Source organism: Panthera tigris, chromosome E1 (genome assembly GCF_018350195.1).
Source record: "Panthera tigris isolate Pti1 chromosome E1, P.tigris_Pti1_mat1.1, whole genome shotgun sequence".
Lineage (NCBI taxonomy): Eukaryota > Metazoa > Chordata > Mammalia > Carnivora > Felidae > Panthera > Panthera tigris.
In genome coordinates this window covers 41,187,376-41,212,352 of record NC_056673.1, presented here as the reverse complement: position 1 = coordinate 41,212,352, position 24,977 = coordinate 41,187,376, and the positions used below count along the sequence as shown (strand labels likewise).

Below are 24,977 nucleotides of genomic sequence, written 5' to 3'. Positions count from 1 at the left end.
AGCATCTGACTTTGGCTCAGGTCGTGATCTCACGGCTGTTGAGTTCGGGTCCCATATCAGGTGAGCTTGAGCCCTGCTTCCTCTCTCTCTCTCTCTCTCTCTCTCTCTCTCTCTCTCTCTCTGCCCCTTGCTCACTTGCTCTCTCTCTCTCTCTCTCTCTCTCTCTCTCTCTCTCAAAAAAAAATAAACACCCTTACCCCAACACACTCTTTATTTCCCTTTCCTGTTTTTTTTTTCTCCATAGTTCTTATTACTATCTAACATTCCTTACAATTTATCCTTTTTCTCTACCCTTACAGAGTTTAAACTCCATGAAGGCAGGAATTTTTGTTTTATTTACTTCCATATCCTTAGTAGTTATATACCTGGGACATAATAGCCACTCAGTAAACGTTTGCTGAAGGTATTAAATATTAATTAACGTTAATTAAATTGGTTCTTTGTTAGTTTAATGGGTTTTAATATGGTGATGGTTAGTGGTGGGTAAACATTCAAAAAATAAATTGGAAAGCTGCACCTATTGCCCCTTACCTTCAATAAAGGAGAGTAAATTCAAGTAAATTTTCATTTGTGCTTCATAAAGTTGTTTTTCATATTTGGAGTCAAGTAAATAAAATTAAAGAACATGCAAGTTGTGTTTCCAGAGAGATACAAGATTTATAAGTAACCCTCCTCTCCCTTGCCCCTCAACATTTCATCTAAATAAAAACAAGAGCTAAATGAGATTTATAGCCTACTTTATGAATCATCAGAGCCAGAGAAGCAGGAAATGACAACTAGAAAAAAATTGCTTTTGAAAAAGCAAAACTTATTCATGATAATTACAAAGAGTGATCAAAAAAGTCCTCAATAGTGTGGCATCTGGGTCCATTTATTTTACATTTCCATGGGACTCAGTTATAGAAATGTAATGTTCTTTCTCACTCTGGCAAATTAAACTATCAATTAAAAAACTCAAATACATAAAAAGTAAAGACACAAGAATGAAAGTTAGTGCTAAATTTTCATTTTCAGTTAGCCGTCCTGTTATTTCTGGCTCCTTGTTATTTTATCTATTTTCTACTAGCAATGGACTTAAGTTTTTAAACTAAAGCTTTTCATTCTGGTCATTGTTAAACCTTAAACTCATTCACGGGGGAAGTTCTAGGATGGGAATCCTACCTACTCCACTTTTTGTTTGTTTTAAAGTTTTTAAAATTTATTTTGAGAGGAAGAGAGTACACACACACACACATGTGCATGAGTGGGGAAGAGGCATAGAGAGAGGGAGAGAAAGAATCCCAAGCAGGCTCTAAGCTGCAGTGCAGAGCCCTACATGGGGCTTGAAGTCATGAACCGTGAGATCATGACCTGAGCTGAAATCAATAGTCGATGCTTAACTGACTGAGCCACTCAGGCGCCCCTGTTGTTTGTTTACCAGTGCCTAGCTAGAACAGTAGAATTTGCCATTATGTCTTAATAAATGATTCCTGATAGTGACTGCAAAGTATTATTGAGGGTAGCTAGAGGATAGGTTTCCAGCTTCTTTGAGGCCTTTTGAGCTAAAACCACTTCTGCTGACCTCTAAGTTATTGATATTTACTTCTGATAATTAGTATTTCTTTCTAAACTTTTGCACATGACCATATAAAATTTTTGACTTTCAGAAGAGTTTGCTAAAATATGTATCCTGCTGGGTGGTGGTGGTTTTTCAACCCTAACCTAGCTTCTTTTTCCAATCACTTACCCATGTCAGAAGCCCAAAGGCAAATATGCAGGAGGTCTAAATTGCCTGAGTCGAAAAGTGTTTACAATATCTGAGGGGCACCTGGGTGGCTCAATCACTTAAGTGGTCCAACTCTGGATTTTGGCTCAGGTCATGATCTCATTGTTGGTGAAACTGAGCCCCACGCTGACAGTTGAGAACCTGCTTGGGATTCTTTTGACTCCTCTCTCTCTCTCTCTGTCTCTCTGTCTCTCTCTGCCCCTCCCATGCACACACTCTCTCAAAATAAACTTAAAAAAATAATAAAATATTTGAATCATCTTTATAGTGAACGTTCACTTTCATCAGGATCTAAAAGAGGACTGACTTTTTTCTTTTTATTCCCATTCCCTTTTCAAGGTTTTTTTCAACAGTCATTACCTTTTTACATATTGGAGTTTTCATCCGTTTAAAGTTTGTGTTTACAGTATGTTTGTATAGCTTGGCTCATAATTACCATGCTGAAACATAATTATTTCAGAATTGAGGCAGTGGTGAGAATGAAAGCCATCTGGCATCATAGCTAAATCCAATTTCGCCTTTGCCGAGAATTTCTTTGATATGTAGCTTATCTGAGGAATAGTGATTTAGTAGCAAATCGAGTTCTCTTTGTTGGGTGGTTTTCTTTTTAAAATCACATTAGGTCCGGATAATAATTCTCACATTGATAGAAGTCATCTCAGGTTGTGAACATTTTCCCAAGTAGCGTTTAATTTTATTCTGACAATAACCTAAAGAGACTGGTAGAGTGGGTGACAGAGAAGGAACCTGATGTTCAGGTCGAGGGCTTGGCCTGAGGTCACTCTGCTAATAAAAAAGGGAACTGATAGTAGAAACCTGGCCTTCTGACTTACTCTGATATTCTTTTCTCTGTTACCCTGTGTTGCGTCAGAAGCCCCATGATCACAAGAGTTGTGTTACCAAACCTTTCACAACGAGGCTATTGTCCCCCAGCTTTTCTTGTGATCCTTTTCTAAAAAGTTAACATTTAATGAAAAGACCCACATTCTTGTCACACACAGGTTACCTGTTTTTTGATGTCCTGGCTGAACTGTACCAGAAATCCATTGCTAAAGCTCTCGTTCAGAATAAAAGATAAAAACTTAAAATTGCCTGTAGGTTTCTACCTGCTCAGGCTCCTGGCTGCCTCTCCGAGCTCTTCTAGTGCTTCCCCTGCTGGCCTGCTCACTGTCCTTCAAAAACACCAGGCATGGTCCTGCTCAGAGTCGGCCTTCTCTGCTCCCTCTGCTGGAATGTTCTTCTCCCAATTGTTGCACAGCTTGTTTCCTCACATGCAACTGTCTGCCAATGTCACCTCAATCAGGCCTTTCCTGATCATTCCGTATACATCTCCCACCCCAGCACTCCCTATTCCTGTTACTGAGCTTTATTTTTATTTCTAGCCCTTATTCTCCTATGTTCTTGTTTAATTCTCAATTAACTATCTACCACAGCTAAAATGAAAGTTCTATGAGGACAGGCTTTGTTTTGTCCACTGCTGTATGTTACATCCCCAGGAACCGTACTTGTATACGGTAGGTGCCCAATGAACATTTGTTCTGTTAATAAATGAAAGAGTCTCAAGAAGATCTTAAGATTTTCTAGAAAATAAGAAAGATTTTGTGAATGGACCCACAAGGATGGGAATTTGGGTGACCAATTTTCTTTTCTCAAAATTTTAATCGTTTTCTAAGCTTGTTTTTTATTTTCTAAATTTTCTTCAGTGTTTGTTACATTCTTTTTACAAAGTGATCACAAGCCAAGCATCATGTACCTCCTGAAGTGACATAATAAAAGTCCTAGCACACAGTGCCACCTGTAAAGTGTTCTTGCCAAAAAAACCAAACCTGAATTGATCGAGCCTGTAAGTCTAGTTTATAGGAAATAGAGGCAAGAGGAACATGCTAAACCATATCATAGGGTTACAATCAGTAAAATCCAGAGTGAGGGAAATAATGTAGATCAAATGACTTATTGATGTACTTTTAAAAATTTTTTTTCTTTTTATTTATTTATTTTGATAGAATGAGCAGGGGAGAGAGAGGGAGAGAGAGAGAGAAGGAGAGAGAGAATTCCAAGCCGGCTCCACACTGGCTCCACACTGTCAGTGTGGAGCCCTACGCGGGGCTTGAACTCATGAACTGTGAGATCATGACCTGAGCTGAAACCAAGAGTCAGACACTCAACCAACTGAGCCACCCAGGCACCCTCAGGTGACATACTTCTTAAAATAAATGACAAGGGGAAAAAAGGAAGGGAAAATCTATAGATTAAAAGACATTTGAGGGGTGCCTGGGTGGCTCAGTCGATCAATCATCCAACTTTGGTTCATGTCATGATCTCCCAGTTTGTGAGTTCGAGCCCCGAGTCGTGCTGTGAGCTGACAGCTTGGAACCTGGAGTCTGCTTCAGATCCTGTGTCTCCCTCTCTCTCTCTGCCCCTCCCCCACTTATGATCTCTCTTTCTCTCTCTCTTTCTCAATACAAAAAACATTAAAAAAAAAAAAAAGACAAGATATACCAGCCAAATGCAATGCATGGATCTTATTTGAATCCTGATCTAAACAGATTTAATTATTAAATTTTAAGAGATAATGAGGGAAATTGGAGTATTACATATTAGATGGTATAAAGGAAATTATTTTTTTAAGAGTAATGGTTTCATGGTCATCTTGAAAAGATCTTTATTTTTTAAAAACTTTGTTTTGAAATATTTATAATTGAAATGAATGATTCCTGGAATTAATTTATAAATATTTTTAATGTTTATTTTGGGGAGAGAGAGAGCACACACGTGTGTGAGTGCACGTGCGTGAGCAGGGGAGGGGCAGAGAGAGGGAAACAGAGAATTTGAAACGGGCTCTATGCTGACAGCAGAGAACCCGACATGGGGCTCAAACTCACAAACTGTGAGATCATGACCTGAGCCGAAGTTGGTGCTTAACCGACTGAGCCACCCATGCACCCCTCTTGGAATTTATTTTAAAGTAATCTGAGCTCATGGGTGCTTGGGTGGCTCAGTGGGTTAAGTGAGCGATTCCTGATTTTGGCTCAGGTCAAGATCTCATAGGTTTGTGAGTTCAAGCCCCTCATTGGGCTCCACACTGAAAGTGTGGAGCCTGCTTGGGATTCTCTCTCTCTTCCTTTCTCTCTCTGCCCCTCCCCACTCTCTCTTTCTCTCAGAATAAATAAATAAACTTAAAAAAAAATAATCTGGGCCTTGAGTGGGTACTGGTGTGTATATAAGACTGGCTTTGAGTCAAAAATTGTTGTAACTGAGTGATGGTACATGGAGTTCATTTTACTATTTTATTTGTGTAAATGCTTGAAATTTTCCATACTAAGAAATTTAAGCGGCGCCTGTCTGGCTCAGTCAGTAGAGCATGCAACTCTTGATCTCTGGGTCCTGAGTTTGAGTTCCATGTTGGATGTAGAGATTACTTTAAATTAAAAGAAAATAATAAATTTAAAATAAAAAGGTAGTCACATGTGAAAAAAGTGCTGTGAGGGAATCCAAAAGAAATACAAGAAGTTTTTGTCTTTGTAGAGCTTAAAGTTTAGGTAAGATATATATATAGGATGTTTCCTCACAAAGATAGCTCAAAAAAGTGTATCGGTGAAAACTTATTAATAATGGAGCAATGTCAGCTAATCTTTTAAACGCTAAAGATAATAATAGTAATAATAATAATAAGATAATATAATATAGAGTGTTGACTAGAGTAATATATTCTGTTTTGGTATCTGGAAGCTCAGGAGGGAAGGATCCTGTTTTCTGCTGTATTTTTGGCTCCTAGCACAGCAGACATTTAATAAATATTTATGAAATGAACTTAAAGCCTTACTTTGACTTAGTTATAGCAACTTAAAGTTGAACTTCTTTACCAAGATTATATTTACTTTGAAATGAATTGTTGAGCCTCATTTCTTATTTTTTGTATCCTTCTAGTCTGGAGTTGATCAAAGAGCCTGTTTCCACAAAGTGTGATCACATATTTTGCAAGTAAGTTCGAATGTTTTATGTGGCTCCATTATTAGCTTTTGCGCTTATTCACAACATAGGAAATACCTAACTTTCTACAAGCTTTTGCTACTCCATTTAAGTGAAAAAGAAAAATCTAACTCTGCTTCATTCTGCCTCAGAGTACTTAGAAAGTCACTGGAAGTTGGTTGTAACCATAGTTCTTGGGAAAATATTGGCACATTTATCTGGTGGGATGTGAAATCATTTTGAACAGCTGTTTGTTTTTGTGTCCATGGGTGGAGGCAGATTGCAAGCGATTGTGCAATAAGCAAATTGTGTTCCAGCTTTCCCTGTTTCTCCTTTCTGTTATTTCTTTCTGTTTGTCCCTCTGCTTTCTCCCTTCTAAGGTGCTATGTTTGCCTGCTTCATAATCCTTGTGAAGATAGGAAAGGATCTGATACCAGTTTATTTTTAGGCTGAAATTCATGCATACCAATGATTGGAATTATATTTACATTTTTAAGGACCTTGCCTTTTGAAAATGTTTGTTTATTTGAGCTTGAGCGTGGGCGTTGGGGGGGGGAGGGGGCAGAGGGAGAGGGAGCGTGAGAACCTTAAATAGGCTCCAGGCCCAGTGTGGAGCCAGACACAGGGGATGATCTCACAGTTGTGAGATCATAACCTGAGCCTAAATCAAGAGTTGGACGCTTAACTAACAGCCACCCAGGCACCCCTAAAATGTTTTTTGATGAAAGAATTTGGGGAAACGTTTGGTAGGCAATTTGGTAAAACGAGGGGTTCTCTCCTCTCCCTGTTGTTAAGCTGTGATTGAGACTTGCCCTGAATGCCAACTAATTTGTTTTTGGATATTTTTTTCCTTTTTGATCGGAAAAGCAAGGCATGTCCATGGTAATGAGTTTACTAGCACAAATGGTTATATGATGTGTATTTCCCTCCTACCCGCAAACCCCTGCTTCCTCCTTTCCTCCATCTCTTTACCCATCGTGGGGCTCAAACTTAAACCCTAAGATCGAGTCATATGCTCTACCAACTGAGCCAGCCAGGTGTCTCCTCAGGAATTTTTTAATTCAGGACTTCTTAACTTGGGATTCATGAATGGTTTTCATGAATTTCCTAGAATTATATTCAGTTTTAAGTTTAATTATATTAAAAGCTATAGACATGTGCAGTTTCCTAGGAAAGATAGTCCATAATTTTAATCAGATTCTTAGAATGTTTCCATAACCTAAAAAATGTGAAGTGCTTCTGAGATAAAGATAAGGAGGGCTGGCTGAAGCTGAAGGAAACCTGTTCCCCTGGAGGGATATGCAAACTCAAGTCTGGCAGGCCCCTTCCTTCCTCTGAATTCTGCCTTATTCTTCCCATTCATCTGTCCCAGCTGGGATCCAGAGCCCATTCCTATTGCCCTTCACCCCTTTCACACACCACCCCACTGGTCTGTTCCCGTGAGTTTCCTTCTGATTCCCCAGGCCCTTCTCCCTGTCAGGTGCCAAGGCAGCACAGCTTTATCACTCTGCTTTGAGGATTTTTAGTTTTGTGGCCCCTTAGAGAGAAGCTTATCAAACTATCGTGGTATAAAACTGGTTTCTTTGTAGATTGATACTTTCATAAAACAAAATTTAAAAGTCCCAGTATTTGGGGCACCTGGGTAGCTCAGTTGGTTGAGTGTCGGACTTCGGCTCAGGTCATGATCTCATGGTTCATGAGTTCGAGCCCCGTGTTGGTCTCTGTGCTGACAGCTCGGAGCCTGGAGCCTGCTTCAAATTCTGTGTCTCCTTTTCTCTCTGCCTCTCCCCCACTCATGCTCTGTCTCTCTGTCTCAAAAATAAACATTAAAAAAAAAAAAAAAAGAAATGGGAATGCAAGCTGGTGCAGCCACTCTGGAAAACAGTATGGAGGTTCCTCAAAAAACTAAAAATAGAACTACCCTACAACCCAGCAATTGCACTACTAGGCATTTATCCACGGGATACAGGTGCTGTTTCGAAGGGACACATGCACCCCCATGTTTATAGCAGCACTATCAACAATAGCCGAAGTATGGAAAGAGCCCAAATGTCCATCGACGGATGAATGGATAAAGAAGATATATATATATACAATGGAGTATCAAAAAGAATGAAATCTTGCCATTTGCAACTACGTGGATGGAACTGGAGGGTATTATGCTAAGTGAAATTAGTCAGGGAAAGACAAAAATCATATGACTTCACTCATATGAGGACTTTAAGAGACAAAACAGATGAACATAAGGGAAGGGAAGCAAAAATAATGTAAAAACAGGGAGGGGGACAAAACAGAAGAGACTCATAAATATGGAGAACGAACTGAGGGTTACTGGAGGGGTTGTGGGAGGGAGAATGGGCTAACTGGGCAAGGGGCATTAAGGAATCTACTCCTGAAATCATTGTTTCACTATGCTAACTAATTTGGATGTAAATTTTAAAAAATAAAAAATAAAATAAAATAATGAAAAAAGGAAAAGAAATGAATACTCTGAAAGTCCCCCAAATTAGTTTGTGCCACTGTGATTTTACTGGTTTTTATCAGCTTTAAAAATCTGAAGCCACCCTTCAGAAAACATACTACATTTGCTTAAAAAATATATTGTCTTGGGGCACCTGGATGGCTCAGTTGATTAAGCGTCCAACTTCAGCTCAGGTCATGATCTCATGGGTTGTGAGTTCGAGCCCCGCATCAAGCTGTGCAGACAGCTCAGAGCCTGGAGCCTGCTTCGGATTCTGTGTCTCCCTCTCTCTCTGCCTGTCCCCCGCTCACACTCTATCTCTCTCTCAAAAATGAGTAAACATTAAAGAAAAAATTTTAATGTATTGTCTTTCCTTAAGCATTGGGCTTTAGAAATTCAAGAAGCCAGAAACTTGGGGTGCCTGGTTGGCTTATTCGGTGGAGCACATGACTGTTGGTCTCAGGGTTGTGAGTTCAAGCCTCCTGTTGGATGTGAAGATTACTTAAAATCTTAAAAAAAAAAAAAAAAGCCCCATACTTGTCTCAGACATTTTTATTGAGAACCTCATGCAGAACTTTTGTATGTGTTCTCATTCAATTGGTGTATCACATAGATTCCCCAAAGCTCTAAAAAGAATTTAACAAATTCTTCTCAGCCCTCAAAGATATGCCAGTGTTCTATTGGCCTGTTGGTTCTTTCCTTAACTGAGTCTTTTCAAGTCATATACAAGCTCATTTTCTCTTTTTAGTTAACAACCATGAAGAATCTGTTCTTTTTCTAGCGTAAGGAAAAATCGGAACCTGTATCTTAGTTGATTTCTACTTAACTACTTCCCCTGCGTTATTTATGTAATTATTGTACAGGCTACAACACTTTGTAACTTAGCTGGTCACTATGGCTTAGCTACTGTATTCTGCAGTACTCTGTTCAGGAAATTCCCTCCCTATCCCTACTATGAATTGTTTAATTGTACCATTTGCCAGTGTAATTCACTGATGCCTCCTAGGGCCATTATGGTAGAGTATAGGTAGGATTTGCATCTTCTCGAGGAGTGGTAGCCTAGTCTGTGGCTCTTTAAAGGGGATTTATATACAATACCGGAAGGTTTTTGACACCCCTGTCCCCTATACTATAGAGTTGTCGTTAAGCATCTGTATAGGTGAAGAAAGGCCCTGGTGTCCTTGACCATACCTACTACATTCACTTTCTCTGGTAGAAAGACTGTGGACCTTGCTGCAATTCAGTCCTGATCCAGTATCACCTTCACCACTTGATTACTGTGTGTTCTGGGGCAAATCTGTACTGTAAAATGGAGATAATACATCACGGTTGTTGTGTAGATTAAGAGAGGGCACTGCACATTCAAGGACACGGCCAGTAAGCAGTGCTGTCTGTGTCTGCTGGTTCACCATTCCTACTGCTTTTTCAGCTCCCTTAATCTCTTCTTTTGTGGTTCTTTTCACTGCCAATGTCTGCTCCCTCCCCCAGTCACCTCCCTCACCGGAATATTCTGTTTTTCATGATTGCAAGGATTTTATTTTGCTTTTCCACTGAATCCCTTGCATCTAACACAGTACTGGACATTTAGTAAATATCAGTGGTATGAGTGAACCCCTACTTTTAACTATCATCCCCACAGCAATTTCTACTGCTCTTTTTCCTTTATTTCCTTTCTACCTCTTTTTCCTCTGAGTCTTTTGTCTTCGTCCTAAGGGAACGTTAGATCTTTACAGACACCACCAGTCAATGGCAAGAGTTGTTTTTTTGTTGTTGTTGTTTCTTTGTTTTTAAGGAAGCAAACGTATTAGAATATGGTGCATGTGTTCGTGTCTTCTTAGCCATATTCATTGTCTGAGATAACCAACAAAATTGTTCTCCAGAGCCGGTCTAACAACCCAACTGTCCCAGAAGGCTGGCACCTTCTTCATTCCTTAGACTGCTAGTGAGCCACTTGGTTATGCCAGATACCACATCTGTGAATATAAAATATGAGCATATTTTCTCCCTGCCTTGAGTTTTTTTTTTTTTTTAACATATTTATTGAAATATAGTTTACATGCTATAAAATTCACCCATTTTAAGTGTACAGTTCAGGGTGTTGTTTTAGTATATTCACAGTTGTGCAACCATCACCACAGTCTAAGTTAGAACATTTTAATCACCCCAGAAAGACATTCTGTACCCATTAGCATCTAACCCATTCCCGCCTCCCACCTCCTCTTAGGAAACCACAAATTTACCTTTTGTCTTTTACAGATTTGTCTGTTCTGGATATTTCACATAAATGAAATCATACAATATTTGGTCTTTTGTGTCTGACTTCTTTTCAATTAACATGTTTTCAAGGTTCATCTGTATTGTAGCCTGTATCAGTACTTTTGTTCTTTTTTGTTTTTTAATTAAAGTTTGTTAGCATATAGTACAACAATGATTTCAGGAGTAGATTCCTTAATGCCCCTTACCCATTTAGCCCATTCCCCCTCCCACAACCCCTCCAGAAACCCTTTGTTTGTTCTCTATATTTAAGAGTCTCTTATATTTTGTCCCCCTCCCTGTTTTTATATTATTTTTGCTTCCCTTCCTTTATGTTCATGTGGTTTGTATCTTAAAGTCCTCATATGAGTGAAGTCATATGATATTTGTCTTTCTCCCACTAATTTCGCTTAGCATAATACCCTCTAATTCCATCCACATAGTTGCAAATGGCAAGATTTCATTCTTTTTGATTGCTAAGTAATACTCCATTGTATATATATCCCGCATCTTCTCTATCCATTCATCTGTTGATGGACATTTGGGCTCTTTCCATACTTTGGCTATTGTTGATAGTGCTGCTGTAAACATTGGGGTGCATGTGCCCCTTTGAAACAGCATTCCTATATCCCTTGGCTAAATACCTAGTAGTACAATTGCTGGGTTGTAGGGTAGTTCTATTTTTAGTTTTTTGAGGAACCTCCATACTGTTTTCCAGAGCGACTGCACTAGTTTGTATTCCCTTTTTTTTTTTTTAAGATTTAATTTTTGGGGCACCTGGGTGGCTCAGTCGGTTGAGCGTCCAACTTCGGCTCAGGTCATGATCTCACAGTTCGTAGGTTCGAGCCCCACATCAGGCTCTGTGCTGACCGCTTGCTCAGAGCCTGGAGCCTGCTTCAGATTCTGTTTCTCCTTCTCACACTTTGTCTCACTGTTTCTCAAAAATATATAAATTTAAAAAATAAAAATAAAAAAGATTTAATTTTCAGGATGCCTGGCTGGCTCAGTCAGTAGAGCATGTGACTTGATCTCAGGATCATGAGTTCAAGCCCCACATTAAGCATGGCAGCTACTTTTTTTAAAAAAAGTAAAAAAATAAAGATTTTAGGGTCACCTGGGTGGCTCAGTCGATTAAGCATCTGACTTCGGCTCAGGTCATAATCTCATGGTTTGTGAGTTCCAGCCCCATATCGGGTTCTCTGCTGTCAGCCCAGACCCTGCTTTGGATTCTTTGTCTCCCTCTCTGTCTGTCTCTCTCCTGCTCTTGCTTGCTCTCACTCTTTCAAATAAATATTTTTAAAAAATTATAAAGATTTTATCTTTAAGTAATCTCTATACCCAATGTGGGGCTCAAACTCAAAACCCTGAGATTAAGAGTCACATGCTTACCCAAGCAGGCACCCTAGTACTTTGTTCTTTTTTATGGCTGAATAATATTCCATTGAGTGGATATACCACGTTTTATCTATTTATTCATCAGTTATGGACATTTGGATTGTTTCTGCTTCTTGGCTATTATGAATAATGCTGCTCTGAACATTTGTGTACAGGTTTTGTGTGGACTTATGTTTTCATTTCCCCAGGGAAGAAACCTACGAGTAGAGTTGCAGAGTCCTATGGTAACTCTTTAATATTTTAAGGAATTGCCAAACTTTTCCAAAGTGGCTGCCTTGTTTTCTATTCCCACCAGCAATGAATGAGGATTTGAGTTTCTCCACATCTTCTGTAGTACTTATTTTTGAGTATAGTCATCCTAGTGGACGTAAAGTAGCATCTCATTGTGGCTTTGATTTGCATTCTCCTAATGGCTAATAATATTGAACATCTTTTCATGTGCTTATTGACTGTTTGTATATCTCCTTTGGAGATAATGTCTATTCAAATCCTTTGCCAATTTTTCAGTTGGGTTATTTCTGTGTTTATTATTGAGTTGTAAGAGTTCTTTGTATATCCTGAATACAAGTCTCTTAACAGATAAAAGATTTGCAAATATTTTCTCCCATTTTGTGAATTGGCCTTTCACTTTCTTCATGGTATTTGTAGCACAAAAGTTTTTAAGTTTCATACAGTCCAGTGTATCTGGACATTTTCTTTGTTTATTTGTGTATTTAAGAAATCATTGCTGGGACGTGCGGGTGGCTCAGTCGCCTGGGTGGCTTAGATCTCATGGTTGTGAGATCGAGTCCTGTGTCAGGCTTCACACCCAGTGTGGAGCCTGCTTAAGATTCTCTCTCTCTCTCTCTCTCTCTCTCTCTCTCTCTCTCTCTCTCTCTCTTTCACCCTCTCTCCCCCTCAGCCCCTCCCCTGCTCACATGCACAAGCTCGCTCTCGTGCTCTTTCTCTCAAAAAAAGAAAGAAATCATTGCTTAACCCAAGGTCATAAAGATTTATAGTTTTAGTTCTCACATTTAATTCTGTGATCCATTTGAATTAATTTTTTTGTATTATATATTAGGAGTTTAGCTTCTTCTTTTTGCATGTGAATATTTAGTTGTCCTAGCACTATTTGTTGGTATTTGTTGACTGTTTTTTTTTTTTCTATTTAATTGTCTTGGTGAAAATCATTGTTGAAAATCAATTGACCTTAGCTACATGGGTTTTTCTGTACTCTCAATTCTGTTTCATCGATATATATGTCTGTCCTTATGCCAATATCACACTGTCTTGATTTACTATAGCTTTGTAGCGATGTGCTGAGTTTTTAAACTAATTACAATTGTTTTAAACTATTTACCACTTATATCTAATTATGCAGCATGATGTAATTATGAATATATCACTAAATATGCCATATTAACTTTTTAATATGTTTTATTTGATCATAACAGCAAGCCATATGCATGTAAGTTCAGTTTTCATAGATCGTTGCTTATGTAGTTTGGTTTTCTGCTTATGCAGCATCTAAAAACAATTAAAGAAAGCCATTGGTTGTAATTCACCTGCCATTACCTTGAAAATGGCTCTTAAGGGCAGTGGTGAGATTATCTTTTCATGGCTGTTTGCCTTTTGAGTACTCTCTGTACAAAAAAAAAGTAACTTGAAGTGTTCTTTTCATTCCTTATAATTTATAGATTTTGTATGCTGAAACTTCTCAACCAGAGGAAAGGGCCTTCACAGTGTCCTTTGTGTAAGAATGATATAACCAAAAGGTATCTGATTTGGGTAGTGATGGGAGGTTGGATGCAACAACAGTAGGGAAAAGTAGAAATTCCTTAATAATATATTGGTGTTCCTGTCAAACTATTCATCACTAGAAAAATGTACAAATGGATATTCAGCTGACAGAATAAATTATTTCTAAAGTCATTTTCTTGAAAGTTTTATTGTATATCTGTCTTATAAAGGTATTAGGAATTCATTGCCTCTTTCTAATGCTTCTGAATGGCACAAGAACTTGTAGTCTTATCTAAAGTGGGACTATATCATTTTGCCCTCATTGTCTCCTGGTCCTGCTTTTATTTTTCTTGCATTTGTTTCCACTTAATTATTTACGCACACACTGTGTGTTTACATATTGTGGGTCCCTCTGGTCAGAATGTAAGTTCTTTTGGGGCACTGGCTTTTTCTGTCTCAGTCAACACTGTTTTTTCAGTGTTTGGCACATAGTAGTCACAGAGATATTTAAATAAATGAATTATATTGCCCTACAACTTTCCTAAACCAAAATCTCTCTTCGGACATTATCATCTGTGCTTTTGAAATAACGTCATCATCATTTCACAGAGATCCTTGAAAGCTCAAATTAGGAGGTTGAGTGGATGAGGTTCAAGTGTTAAGAATGGGAAGTTCTCTATGCAGTAGACTTATATCTACTATGGATTCAGAGTACTATTATTTTAGATAGCTATAGGCTTTTGATAGGCTTGAATGGCCAAAAAAGAGAGAGAGAGAGAGAGAGAGAGAGAGAGAGAGAGAGAAAAGAACAACCGATACTGCTACGTACCTTCTGATGTGGGTGATGTTTGATTATATGTAATGTCACTAATAGCTGTATTCTCTGAATATAATTTTTCTACTGTTGCTACATTTACTTTATTTGTTTACATGTCTTTCCTTATTTTAGTGTCCTTTAAAAGTTGATCATCCTTTGTTGAGTATGTTTCTCAATCAATTTAATTTCAGAAGCCTACAGGAAAGTACAAGATTTAGTCAACTTGTTGAAGAGCTGTTGAACATCATTCATGCTTTTGAGCTTGACACAGGATTGCAGTGTAAGTGTTGCATAGCCCTAGGGGCCAGTTCTCAAGTGGTTGTCCATTAAAACTCGGGAAGTTTTCACAATTATTTTCTTCTGTGAATAAGCAATAAGATCTTTTGGTCTAGGTTAACTTTAAATCTTTATCTGTTGATTTATTTTTTAAATTATTCCCACTGGTCTCACCCCTTATTTTATAGGTTCTGAGATGTGCATTTTTCACATTTCACATCTCCCAAATTGGGAGCAATTTACCACCTGTGGTGTGTTAGTGCTTAATGTAATGTGTTTTCTAAGTGGTACAGAAAATAATGGTGCATATTGCATTGTTGGCATCTTAGATTTAGGGAAATATGGTATTAATAGGTAAATTTGTTAGTATTGAGGTAGGGAAAAAAGATTAGAAATAACTTTGACAGTCTGTGTGTTTCCTAGGAGTAGAATTTCCAAAGTTGATTAAAAAAATGATAGGTAGTCTTGAATGCATTGTCTTAACAAAACAGTATATACAGAATTTCTCTTGGTTCTTTGATACAATTACTATATTTTTTCTAACTACAAAAATAACATTTTCCTTTCTAATTCACAGTTGCAAACAGCTATAACTTTTCAAAAAAGGAAAATAACTCTCCTGAGCATCTGAAGGAGGAGGTTTCTATTATCCAAAGTATGGGCTATCGAAACCGTGCTAAAAGACTTCGACAGAGTGAACCTGAAAACCCTAGCTTGGTAAAGCCATTTTCATTTATTCTAGTAACATCTGTTTATTGAGCGTTGTGAATTAGTGAAGGTGCTAGATGCTTGTGGATTTACATAAAAAGTCAGTAAACAAGGTAAGATGGTAAATTAAGTGGTTGGTCAAGAGTTAGAAGAGCCAAGAGAAGGTCTTTATACCTAGTGTGGGCAAGAGAGACCTTCTGGGCCCTTCCCCTGCTTTAGTGCTTTATCCATTCTGATGCTTGTCTAAATTAGCCGCAAGGTCACTGATGGTTTTAAGTTTTAAGCTTGCTAGTTTTTTTTTTTTTTTTTCTAATATTTATTTATTTATTTTGAGAGAGAGAAAGAGAATGGGGCAGAGGGAGAGGGAGAGAGGGAATCCCAAGCAGGCTGTGCTCTAACAGTGCAGAGCCTACGCGGGGCTTAATCTCACAAATCAGGAGATCATGACCTGAGCCAAAACTGAGTCAGACGCTTAACCGACTGAACTACCCAGGCACCCTACTCGCTAGTTTTTAAAATAACCATCTTACAGTAATTCTCCAGGCATGAGGAAGTATGTCCTAATTTGTTTCCTTTGAAAAGTTGCCTGGAAAAAAAATCAGTTTTTACCATTTGAAAATTACTTCAATTTAAAAGATGCAATTGTCAGAGAAAATGCAGTGATTTGCTCTGTTGTTGCTTGTATATGAATGAATAATGTAGATCTTAAAGTAATAGTTCTCATGGTACCAGCATTCATTTTTCAGTAGATGTTTAAGGACTCAAAAAGAAGGAAACCTTCATCAGAATAATGTTGGAGTTTTAAATATTCTTACCCATTCTGAATGTTCTTAGGATTGCTGGGTTTTTATTCATAACCCTGTTATCACATATGATTGGGGATGTGTACTAAATGAAGTTCATTCCCTTTCTATGCTATAATATAAAGTATTAGATTCAAAATCTGTTTTTCTTTACTTCAAAAAATGACATAGATAAAACATTCAGTTTAGAGAAGTTTAAAACAACAGAGAGAGGAAAAAATACTCAAACCACACATAACTCGTACATTTTGATGTGCAATTTGCCAAGTGTTTTTTTCCAGGTGTCATATGTTAGCTAATTATGATCGTCTATTTTGTCCATGGCCTGGAGTTTCTCTTTAAGAAAAGAAACACAGGACTGGCCAACAAATAGTTGATCATTCTTTACTGCTTAGCAGGAAACCAGTCTTAGTGTCCAACTCTCTAACTTTGGAATTGTGAGATCTCTGAGGACAAAGCAGCAGATACAACCACAGAATAAGTCTGTCTACATTGAATTGGGTAAGAGACACAGATTTTGTAAATTTAGAGTAATAGTTGCTGGATTATTTGTCTTATAGTTATACCAAATCCTCATAATTTGTACAATGGCAGGGAGCTTTGGAAAGTGAAAATAAAATATTATTTTTCCAGCCTTATGGTGTGTTCTAAATAATGTAAAAGATGCAGCTCTCACCTTGAAGACTCTTATTTTATAAAAAGAGCAAAAGGAAGGCTGTCTAGCATGTGTAAATATGCTTTGGAAGGATGGAGAGTAGGGATAAGAAATAACCTAATGGGATGGCCACAGCATTTAGAGGGATCCAAGATACATTATACTAGGTTAGGAAGACTTTTAAGAAGCCAAGCTCAGTTCAAACAGGTCTCTGATTGTCTTATCTTTTAGAACGTTTTTATAATGGGAAAGAATGACCGGTCGTCTTTGGGCTCCCAAACACCACTGTATGTTTACCATCACACTTACCAGATTCTCTTGAAATTACTTGTAAATCTTTTCCCGTCTTAGGATCATAAGTTCCAAGACAACAGATGTTGTGTCATAAAAATAAACAAAGTAACTATAATAGTGAATATTTAGGACCACTTATGTGGTCTAGGCACTGTTGGGCTTTATTTGTATAACTCATTTAAAATGCATGACAAACTTCTGAGGTTGTTAATATTATTATACTTATTTTACACATGAGGAAATAAAGGCACACAGAAGTGAAGACATTTTGCCAAGATAACAAAACTAGCAAGGGGCAGAGCTGTGATTCAACCTTAGGAATTCTGGTGTCAGATCCTGTGTTTGTAACTACGTCTCTGTGTTGGCTGCCATATGTATCATTGTGCCTGCAAATTTTGTGTATAGTGAGTGTGCAGTAATATTTCTTGAATATCTGTTTTGCAACAAGTACATTTATTGAGTTTAGCCCTTTTAATAAAAATCCTTTTATTGATTGGTCATCTGGGGAATTTTTTAGGATCTGATTCTTCTGAAGATACAGTGAATAAGGCAAGTTATTTCAGGTGAGTTGAAGAGAGCGTTTGTCTATGAAGCCGGCATTTTTGTGTTTGTTTAATTAGTATTAAGGATTGGTGTTTCGATTAGGATCATAGCATTGGAATAGACCTTGATGGTTGTTTGTTTTTATAGCTGAGAAAGCCTATCTTAGTAGAGTTTAAAATAACAGAACTCCAATCAAACTTGCTTCCAGCCCATGGTCATTTCTAACTTAGTTCCTTGAACAGTAGTATTGACACAGTGGTAATTTTGGCTCATGAAAATACTAAAGGACTTAATTTTCAATTCTTTTTCTCTTCCTTAATTCCATCTATCCCTTAAGCTTTGTCTACATCAGTTCTACAGTAATCTACAAGCCACCCCAATTGGGTTACCTGTCAAATTACTTTCCTTAGGAATTATTGCCTGACTCTAAGATCTGTGGTGGCTTTGGTGATCTATGGTGATTGTCATTGCCAATCAGATCTTGTTTACGAATGACTTTTTCCTAATCTCTCAATTGGGAGGAAATGATTTTTAGTTGGAAAAGAAGCACAGAGGCAGTGTTGCATTCTATTGGAGTGTCTACTCCATCCCAGTGCTCTCTCTTTGTTTAAATATCTTTGCTCTTGCGTTCTCAATAAGATACACTTAAAAAAATATTTTTTTTTAACATTTATTCTTTTTTTTTTTTTTTTTAGTTTTTTTTTTTTAACATTTATTTTTGAGACAGAGAGAGACAGAGCATGAACGGGGGGAGGGGCAGAGAGAGAGGGAGACACAGAATCCGAAGCAGGCTCCAGGCTCTGAGCCATCAGCCCAGAGCCCAACGCTGGGCTCGAACTCATGGACCGCGAGATCGTGACCTGAGTTGAAGTCGGACGCTTAACCGACTGAGCCACCCAGGCGCCCCTATTCATTTTCTTTGAGAGACAGAGCACGAGCAAGGGAGGGGCAGAAAGAGATGGAGACACAGAATCTGTAGCAGGCTCCAGGCTCTGAGCTGTCAGCACAGAGCCCGACACAGGGCTTGAACTTGTGAACTGTGAGATCATGACCTGAGCCAAAGTCGGACACTTAACCAATTGAGCCACCCAGGTGCCCCTCATTAACATACACTTTTAAATTTCATTGGGTATTTTTCTCTACCATCTTTTGGCTGTTGTTCGGCTACCATTTAAATTTTGGTTCTCTTTTGCACATCCGTAAAGCAATGTATCCACACTACTCTGATTTTTGTGAATGTGTTTCCTTCTTTAGTCTTTGACCATTTCACTATAACTGGAAGTTACTAAAGGAAAGAGCAAATTTCAGAAAGTGAATTAAATTGATCAGCTTATTGCAATAGTACCTAGAGGAGCTAAAATACTTGATCTTGCTCATTTGACAACTCTGTGAGCATGTAACTAGCATTTTGCATTAAGGCTTCTATCTCTTCTCTATAGTGTGGGAGATGACGAATTGTTAGGAATCACCCCTCAAGGAGCCAGAGCTGAAGCCAGTTTGAATCCTGCAAAAAAGGGTAATGACAAGTCTTCCCAACTTAATGGTCAATGAAGAGAGAATGGGTGGATTCAGTACTGTAATTAGATTATTCTGAAGACCATTTGGGACATTTATAATTCACAACATCTCTTGGCAGAGTTAGAATATCTTTCTTTTTCAAATGTCATGGTACAGCCTGATCTATTTCAATGGCACTAGACTGATGTGATTATAATAGTAGCCTGTGTAACTGATTGTTGCCTTTTACTTTTAATTGATATGTTTATATTTCACCTTTTGTATACTGGTATTTAAATAGAGTATGAATCTGAAGATAGAGCACTGTATGTCTGATGCCCAGTCTGCTTTAAGTTCATTGTCAGAGGTTACAGAAGTAGGAGGTATGTTTTATGAATAAGGGGAATTCTGAAATTAAAATTTTAAGTATCTTGAGTGGAAATAAGGAGAATCTAGATAAATAGAAATTCTGGGAAAGGGCATGAGCTACATCTTCAGTATATTTGGTGGTTTATGAGGTTAGTTTCTCTAAAAATAGCCAGTTGCTTTATTTCTATCCTGCAAGTTGTATGAAGGACATTATTTTTTCATGATAATTCAGTTTTTAAGCACCTTGTTTTTGTATCCTTTCAGCCTCTTGTGAATTTTCTGAGGAGATAACAAATATTGAACATCGTCAACCCAGTAATAAAGATTTGACCACCACTGAGAAGCATGCAACTGAAAAGCATCCAGAAAAGTATCAGGGTATTTCTGTTTCAAACTTGCATGTGGAGCCATGTGCCACAAATACTCATGCCAGCTCATTACAGCATGAGAACAGCAGTTTATTACTCACTAAAGACAGAATGAATGTAGAAAAGGCTGAATTCTGTAATGAAAGCAAACAGCCTGGCGTAGCAAGGAGCCAACAGAGCAGATGGGCTGAAAGTAAGGAAACACGTAATGATAGGCAGACTCCCAGCACAGAGAAAAAGGTAGTTCTGAATGCTGATCCCCTGTGTAGGAGAAAACTGAGTAAGCAGAAATCTCCATGCTCTGACAGTCCTAGAGATTCCCAAGATGTACCTTGGATAACACTGAATAGTAGCATACAGAAAGTTAACGAGTGGTTTTCCAGAAGTGATGAAATGTTAACTTCTGATGACTCACATGATGGGGGATCTGAATCGAATCCTGGAGTAGCTGGTGCAGTAGAAGTTCCAAATGAAGTGGATGGATATTCTGGTTCTTCTGAGAAAATAGACTTAATGGCCAGTGATCCTCATGATGCTTTGATATGTGAAAGTGAAAGAGTCCACACCAAACCAGTAGAGAGTAATATTGAAGATAAAATATTTGGGAAAACCTATCGGAGGAAGGCAAGCCTTCCTAATTTGAGCCACACAAGTGAAGATCTCATTATAGGAGCATGTGCTATAGAACCTCAGATAACACAAGCCCATCCCCTCACAAATAAAACAAAGCGTAAAAGGAGATCTACAGCAGGCCTTCATCCTGAGGATTTTATCAAGAAAGTAGATTTGGCCATTGTTCAAAAGACTCCTGAAAAGCTAATTGAGGGAACTGATCGAATAGGGCAAAATGGTCATGTGATGAATATAACAAATAATGGTCCTGAGAATGGGACAAAAGGTGATTATGTTCAGAAAGAGAAAAATGCTAAGCCAACAGAATCATTGGAAAAAGAATCTGCTTTTAGAACCAAAGCTGAACCAATAAGCAGCAGTATAAGTAATATGGAATCAGAATTAAATAGCCACAGTTCAAGGGCACCTAAGGAGAACAGGCTGAGGAGGAAGTCCTCTACCAGGCACATGCATGCGCTGGAATTAGTAGTCAATAGAAATCCAAGCCCACCTGATCATACCGAACTACAGATTGATAGCTGTTCTAGCAGTGAAGAGATGGTGAAAAGAAAAAGTTCGGAACAAATGCTAGTCAGACACAGCAAAACACTTCAACTCGTGGAAAATAAAGAACCTGCACCTGGAGCCAAGAAGCGTAACAAGCCAAATGAACAAATAAATAAAAGACTTGCCAGTAACACTTTTCCAGAGCTAAATTTAACAAACATACCTGGGGTTTTTACTAACTGTTCAAGTTCTAATACACTTCAAGAGTTTGTCAACCCTGGCATTCAAAGAGAAGAACTAGAAGAGAGCCGAGGAACGATTCACGTGTCTGATAGGACCAGAGATCCCAAAGAGCTGGTATCGAGTGGAGGAAGAAGTTTGCAAACTGAAAGATCTATAGAGAGTACCAGTATTTCATTGGTACCTGATGCCGATTATGGCACTCAGGATAGTATCTCATTACTGGAAGCTGACACCCTAGGGAAGGCAAAAACAGCACCAAATCAACATGTGAGTCTGTGTGCAGTAATTGAAAACCCCAAGGAAGCTATCCATGGTTGTTCCAAAGATACTAGAAATGGCACAGAGGGTTTTACAGATCCTCTGAGACGTGAAGATAACCATACTCAGGAGACAAGTATAGAAATGGAAGAGAATGAACTCGATACGCAGTATTTATACAATACGTTCAAGGTTTCAAAACGTCAGTCATTTGCTCTGTTTTCAAATCCAGGAAATCCAGAAAAGGAATGTGCTACAGTCTGGGCCCGTTCCACGTCCTTAAGGAAACAAAGTCCAAAAGTTGCTCTTGAATATGAACAAAAAGAAGAAAATCAGGGAAAGAAACAGTCTGAAATCAAGCACGTGCAGGCAGTCCGTGCAACTGCAGGCTTTTCTGCAGTCAGTCAGAAAGTGGAGAAGCCAGGTGATTATGCCAAATGTAGCATAAAAGGAGTCCCTGGGCTCTGTCAGTCATCTCAGTTCAGAGGCAATGAAACTGAACTCTTTATTGCAAATAACCATGACATTTCAAAAAATCCTTATCATATACCACCACTTTCTCCCATCAGATCATCTGTTAATGCTGTATGTAAGAAAAACCTGTCAGAGGAAAAGTTTGAGCAGCGTTCAATGTCACCTGGAAGAGCCGTGGGAAATGAGAGCGTCATTCAAAGTACAGTGAGCACAATTAGCCAAAATAACATTAGAGAAAACACTTTTAAAGAAGTTAGCTCAAGCAGTGTTAATGAAGTAGGTTCCAGTGCTAATGAAGTAGGCTCTAGCATTAATGAAGTAGGTTCCAGTGGTGAAAACATTCAAACAGAACTGGGTAGAAACCGAGGACCTAAGTTAAGTGCTATGCTCAGGTTAGGTCTTATGCAACCTGAAGTCTATGAGCAAAGTCTTCCTATAAGTAATTGTAAATGTCCAGAAATGAAAAGGCAAGGAGAAAATGAAGGAGTAGTTCAGTCTGTTAATGCAGATTTTTCTCCATGTCTAATTTCCGATAATGTAGAACAACCTATGGAAAGTAGCCGTGCTTCTCAGGTTTGTTCTGAGACACCCAATGATCTATTAAATGGTGCTGAAATAAAGGGAAAAATCAGCTTTGCTGAAAGTGCTAAGGAAAGATCTGCTGTTTTTGGCAAGAGTGTCCAGAAAGGAGAATTCAGAAGGAGCCCTAGCCCTTTAGACCATACACATCTGGCTCAGGGTCACCAAACAGAGACCAGGAAGTTACAGTCCTCAGAAGAGAACGTGTCTAGTGAGGAGGAAGAGCTTCCCTGCTTCCAACACTTACTATTTGGTAAAGCAACCAGTATACCTTCTCAGTCTACCAGCCATAATGCCATTGCCACGGAGGGTCTGTCTAAGAAAACAGGGGCGAACCTAGAATCATTGAAGGATAGCTTACATGACTGCAGTAACCAGGTAACATCAGCAAAGGAGTCCCAGGAACATCACCTTAGTGAGGAAGCGAGGTGTTCCGGTAGCTTATTTTCTTCACAGTGCAGTGCATCGGAAGACTCGGCTGTTAATACAAATACCCAGGATCCTTTCTTGATGTTTGATCCTCCTTCCAAACAAGTGAGGCATCAGTCCAAAAATGTGGACGTTCTGAGTGATGAGGAATTGGTTTCATATGATGATGAAAGGGAACCTGGCCTGGAAGAGGATAATCACGAAGAAGAGCAGAGTGTGGATTCAAACTTAGGTATTGGAACCAGGTTTTTGTGTTTGCCACCATCTGTAGTATAGAAATGAGCTACATGTTGATGCCTTTTGGGAGAGTATAGTTGACAAGTTTACAAGTGCAACTAAAGTAACTGCTTCTTAAACTTTATACATGTTCCTCCTAAGGTGCCTTTCCTTAAAAGTCCTTTACCCAGCTAGAACATCTCTGTTTGAATGAGATATAATTGTTGGGGGACTTGTTTCTAGTTTTCATTGTTATGATTTCCAATAGGAAATTCAGGTGTCCCAAAACAAGGAATGTAATCATTTTGCATGACATGAAAGTGAAATTTGTCCCACCAATGGGAAGAGAAGGATACGAGTTGCAGTATGTGCTGTTTTCACATCTGAAGCTATTTTTATCATCATTTAAGGTGAAGCGGCATCTGGGTACGAGAGTGAAACAAGCCTCTCTGAAGACTGTTCAGGGGTGTCCTCTCAGAGTGATATTTTAACCACTCAGGTAAAAAGCCTATGTGGATGTGTGTGTGTTGTGTCCTCTGTGTTCAGTAGCATGCACCCAGGCACCCCACGTTCTGACATTTGCTTTATCATGCTTTAGAATTAATGGTATAACAGTTATATGTGGTACCTTGTCTCCTCAGAGTAGGTGGTAAGCACCTGAACGGAACTCAGGCTGCCTTTTATTTCACACACACACACACACACACACACACACACACACACGCCATCTAGTTGACTGCGAAAAATACATCCTGAATTTAATGAATAAGCTAAACCTTCAAAAGCAATTTTCCCTAGGGGCGCCTGGGTGGCTCAGTCGGTTAAGTGACTGACCTTGGTCCAGGTTATGATCTCACAGTTCGTGAGTTTGAGCCCCATGTCAGGCTGTGTGCTGACAGCTCAGAGCCTGGAGCCTGCTTCAGATTCTGTGTCTCCCTCTCTCTCTACCTCTCCCCTACTCACTCTCTCTCTCTCTCTCTCTCTCTCTGTCGAAAATAAATATTTTTTAAAAATATTTTTTAAAAGCAATTTTCCCTATAGCAAAAATATCTATGAAGACACTACTGTATTAAAGAGAGGGGTTTGTTCTTGTTTCCAAATTGGAGCCCACAGAGTTCTCGTTCTGTTAGAGATGATCTAGCCTTTTGTTGTTTTGTGGAGATTTCTTTTTGTTCTTTCTTTTTAAATCTGCTAGTTGTTCTTTGGTGCCTGTAAGTCCTCTTTTTTCTTTGAAAAAGAAAGTAACACAATTTTACTTCCTGTATCTCGTGGCCAAGACCAATATTGTGGTTACTTATGAAGGGGATAGGAGCGTTGTCCTATCTATAACATTTGGTAACATGAATGTTTCAGTACTACAGGCAGAACAGTCTCCTCGAAAAAGTACTCTCTATCACAGTATTTAAAGATTAACACCCATCATAAATAAATAAATAAAGATTAACACCACCATCTTCACTGAACAGCTAATAGTAGTTGACCTTGGAGTGGGGAAACAGACTGGGAGAAGGAGGAGGAAGCCTTATTCTCTGAATGTCCTTTCGTGCCTTGAATTTTATGCCATATGCTCACATTAATTATTTAAAAGATTAAATTCTATGGGTTACCCAGGAATAATTACTATTAACTATTCATGCATATTCTTCCATTTTCCTGTGTATGCACAAAGATAGGTGTACTCCTTATCTTTAAAAAATACATAATACTCCATGGGGCGCCCAGGTGGCTCAGTCAGTTGGGCGTCCAACTTCAACTCAGGTCATGATC

At 38.6% G+C, this 24,977-nt stretch overlaps 1 protein-coding gene across 11 annotated transcripts in view; it reads left to right on the top strand.

Annotated features, from left to right (window-relative positions):
• The window catches only part of BRCA1 (BRCA1 DNA repair associated), a 58,748-nt gene that overhangs the window by 3,707 nt on the left and 30,064 nt on the right, over positions 1-24,977 (top strand). For 5 of the 11 annotated variants that reach the window (XM_042967580.1, XM_042967583.1, XM_042967579.1 and 2 more), the window contains 9 exons: positions 5,693-5,746; positions 13,520-13,597; positions 14,571-14,659; positions 15,233-15,372; positions 16,562-16,667; positions 17,633-17,678; positions 19,098-19,174; positions 19,789-23,226; positions 23,621-23,709. In XM_042967580.1, coding sequence (XP_042823514.1) covers positions 5,693-5,746; positions 13,520-13,597; positions 14,571-14,659; positions 15,233-15,372; positions 16,562-16,667; positions 17,633-17,678; positions 19,098-19,174; positions 19,789-23,226; positions 23,621-23,709 — 4,117 coding nt within the window. Of the gene's footprint in view, positions 1-5,692; positions 5,747-13,519; positions 13,598-14,570; positions 14,660-15,232; positions 15,373-16,561; positions 16,668-17,632; positions 17,679-19,097; positions 19,175-19,788; positions 23,227-23,620; positions 23,710-24,977 lie in introns of those variants that run through there. The other 6 variants (XM_042967584.1, XM_042967582.1, XM_042967589.1 and 3 more) reach the window with 4 other exon arrangements.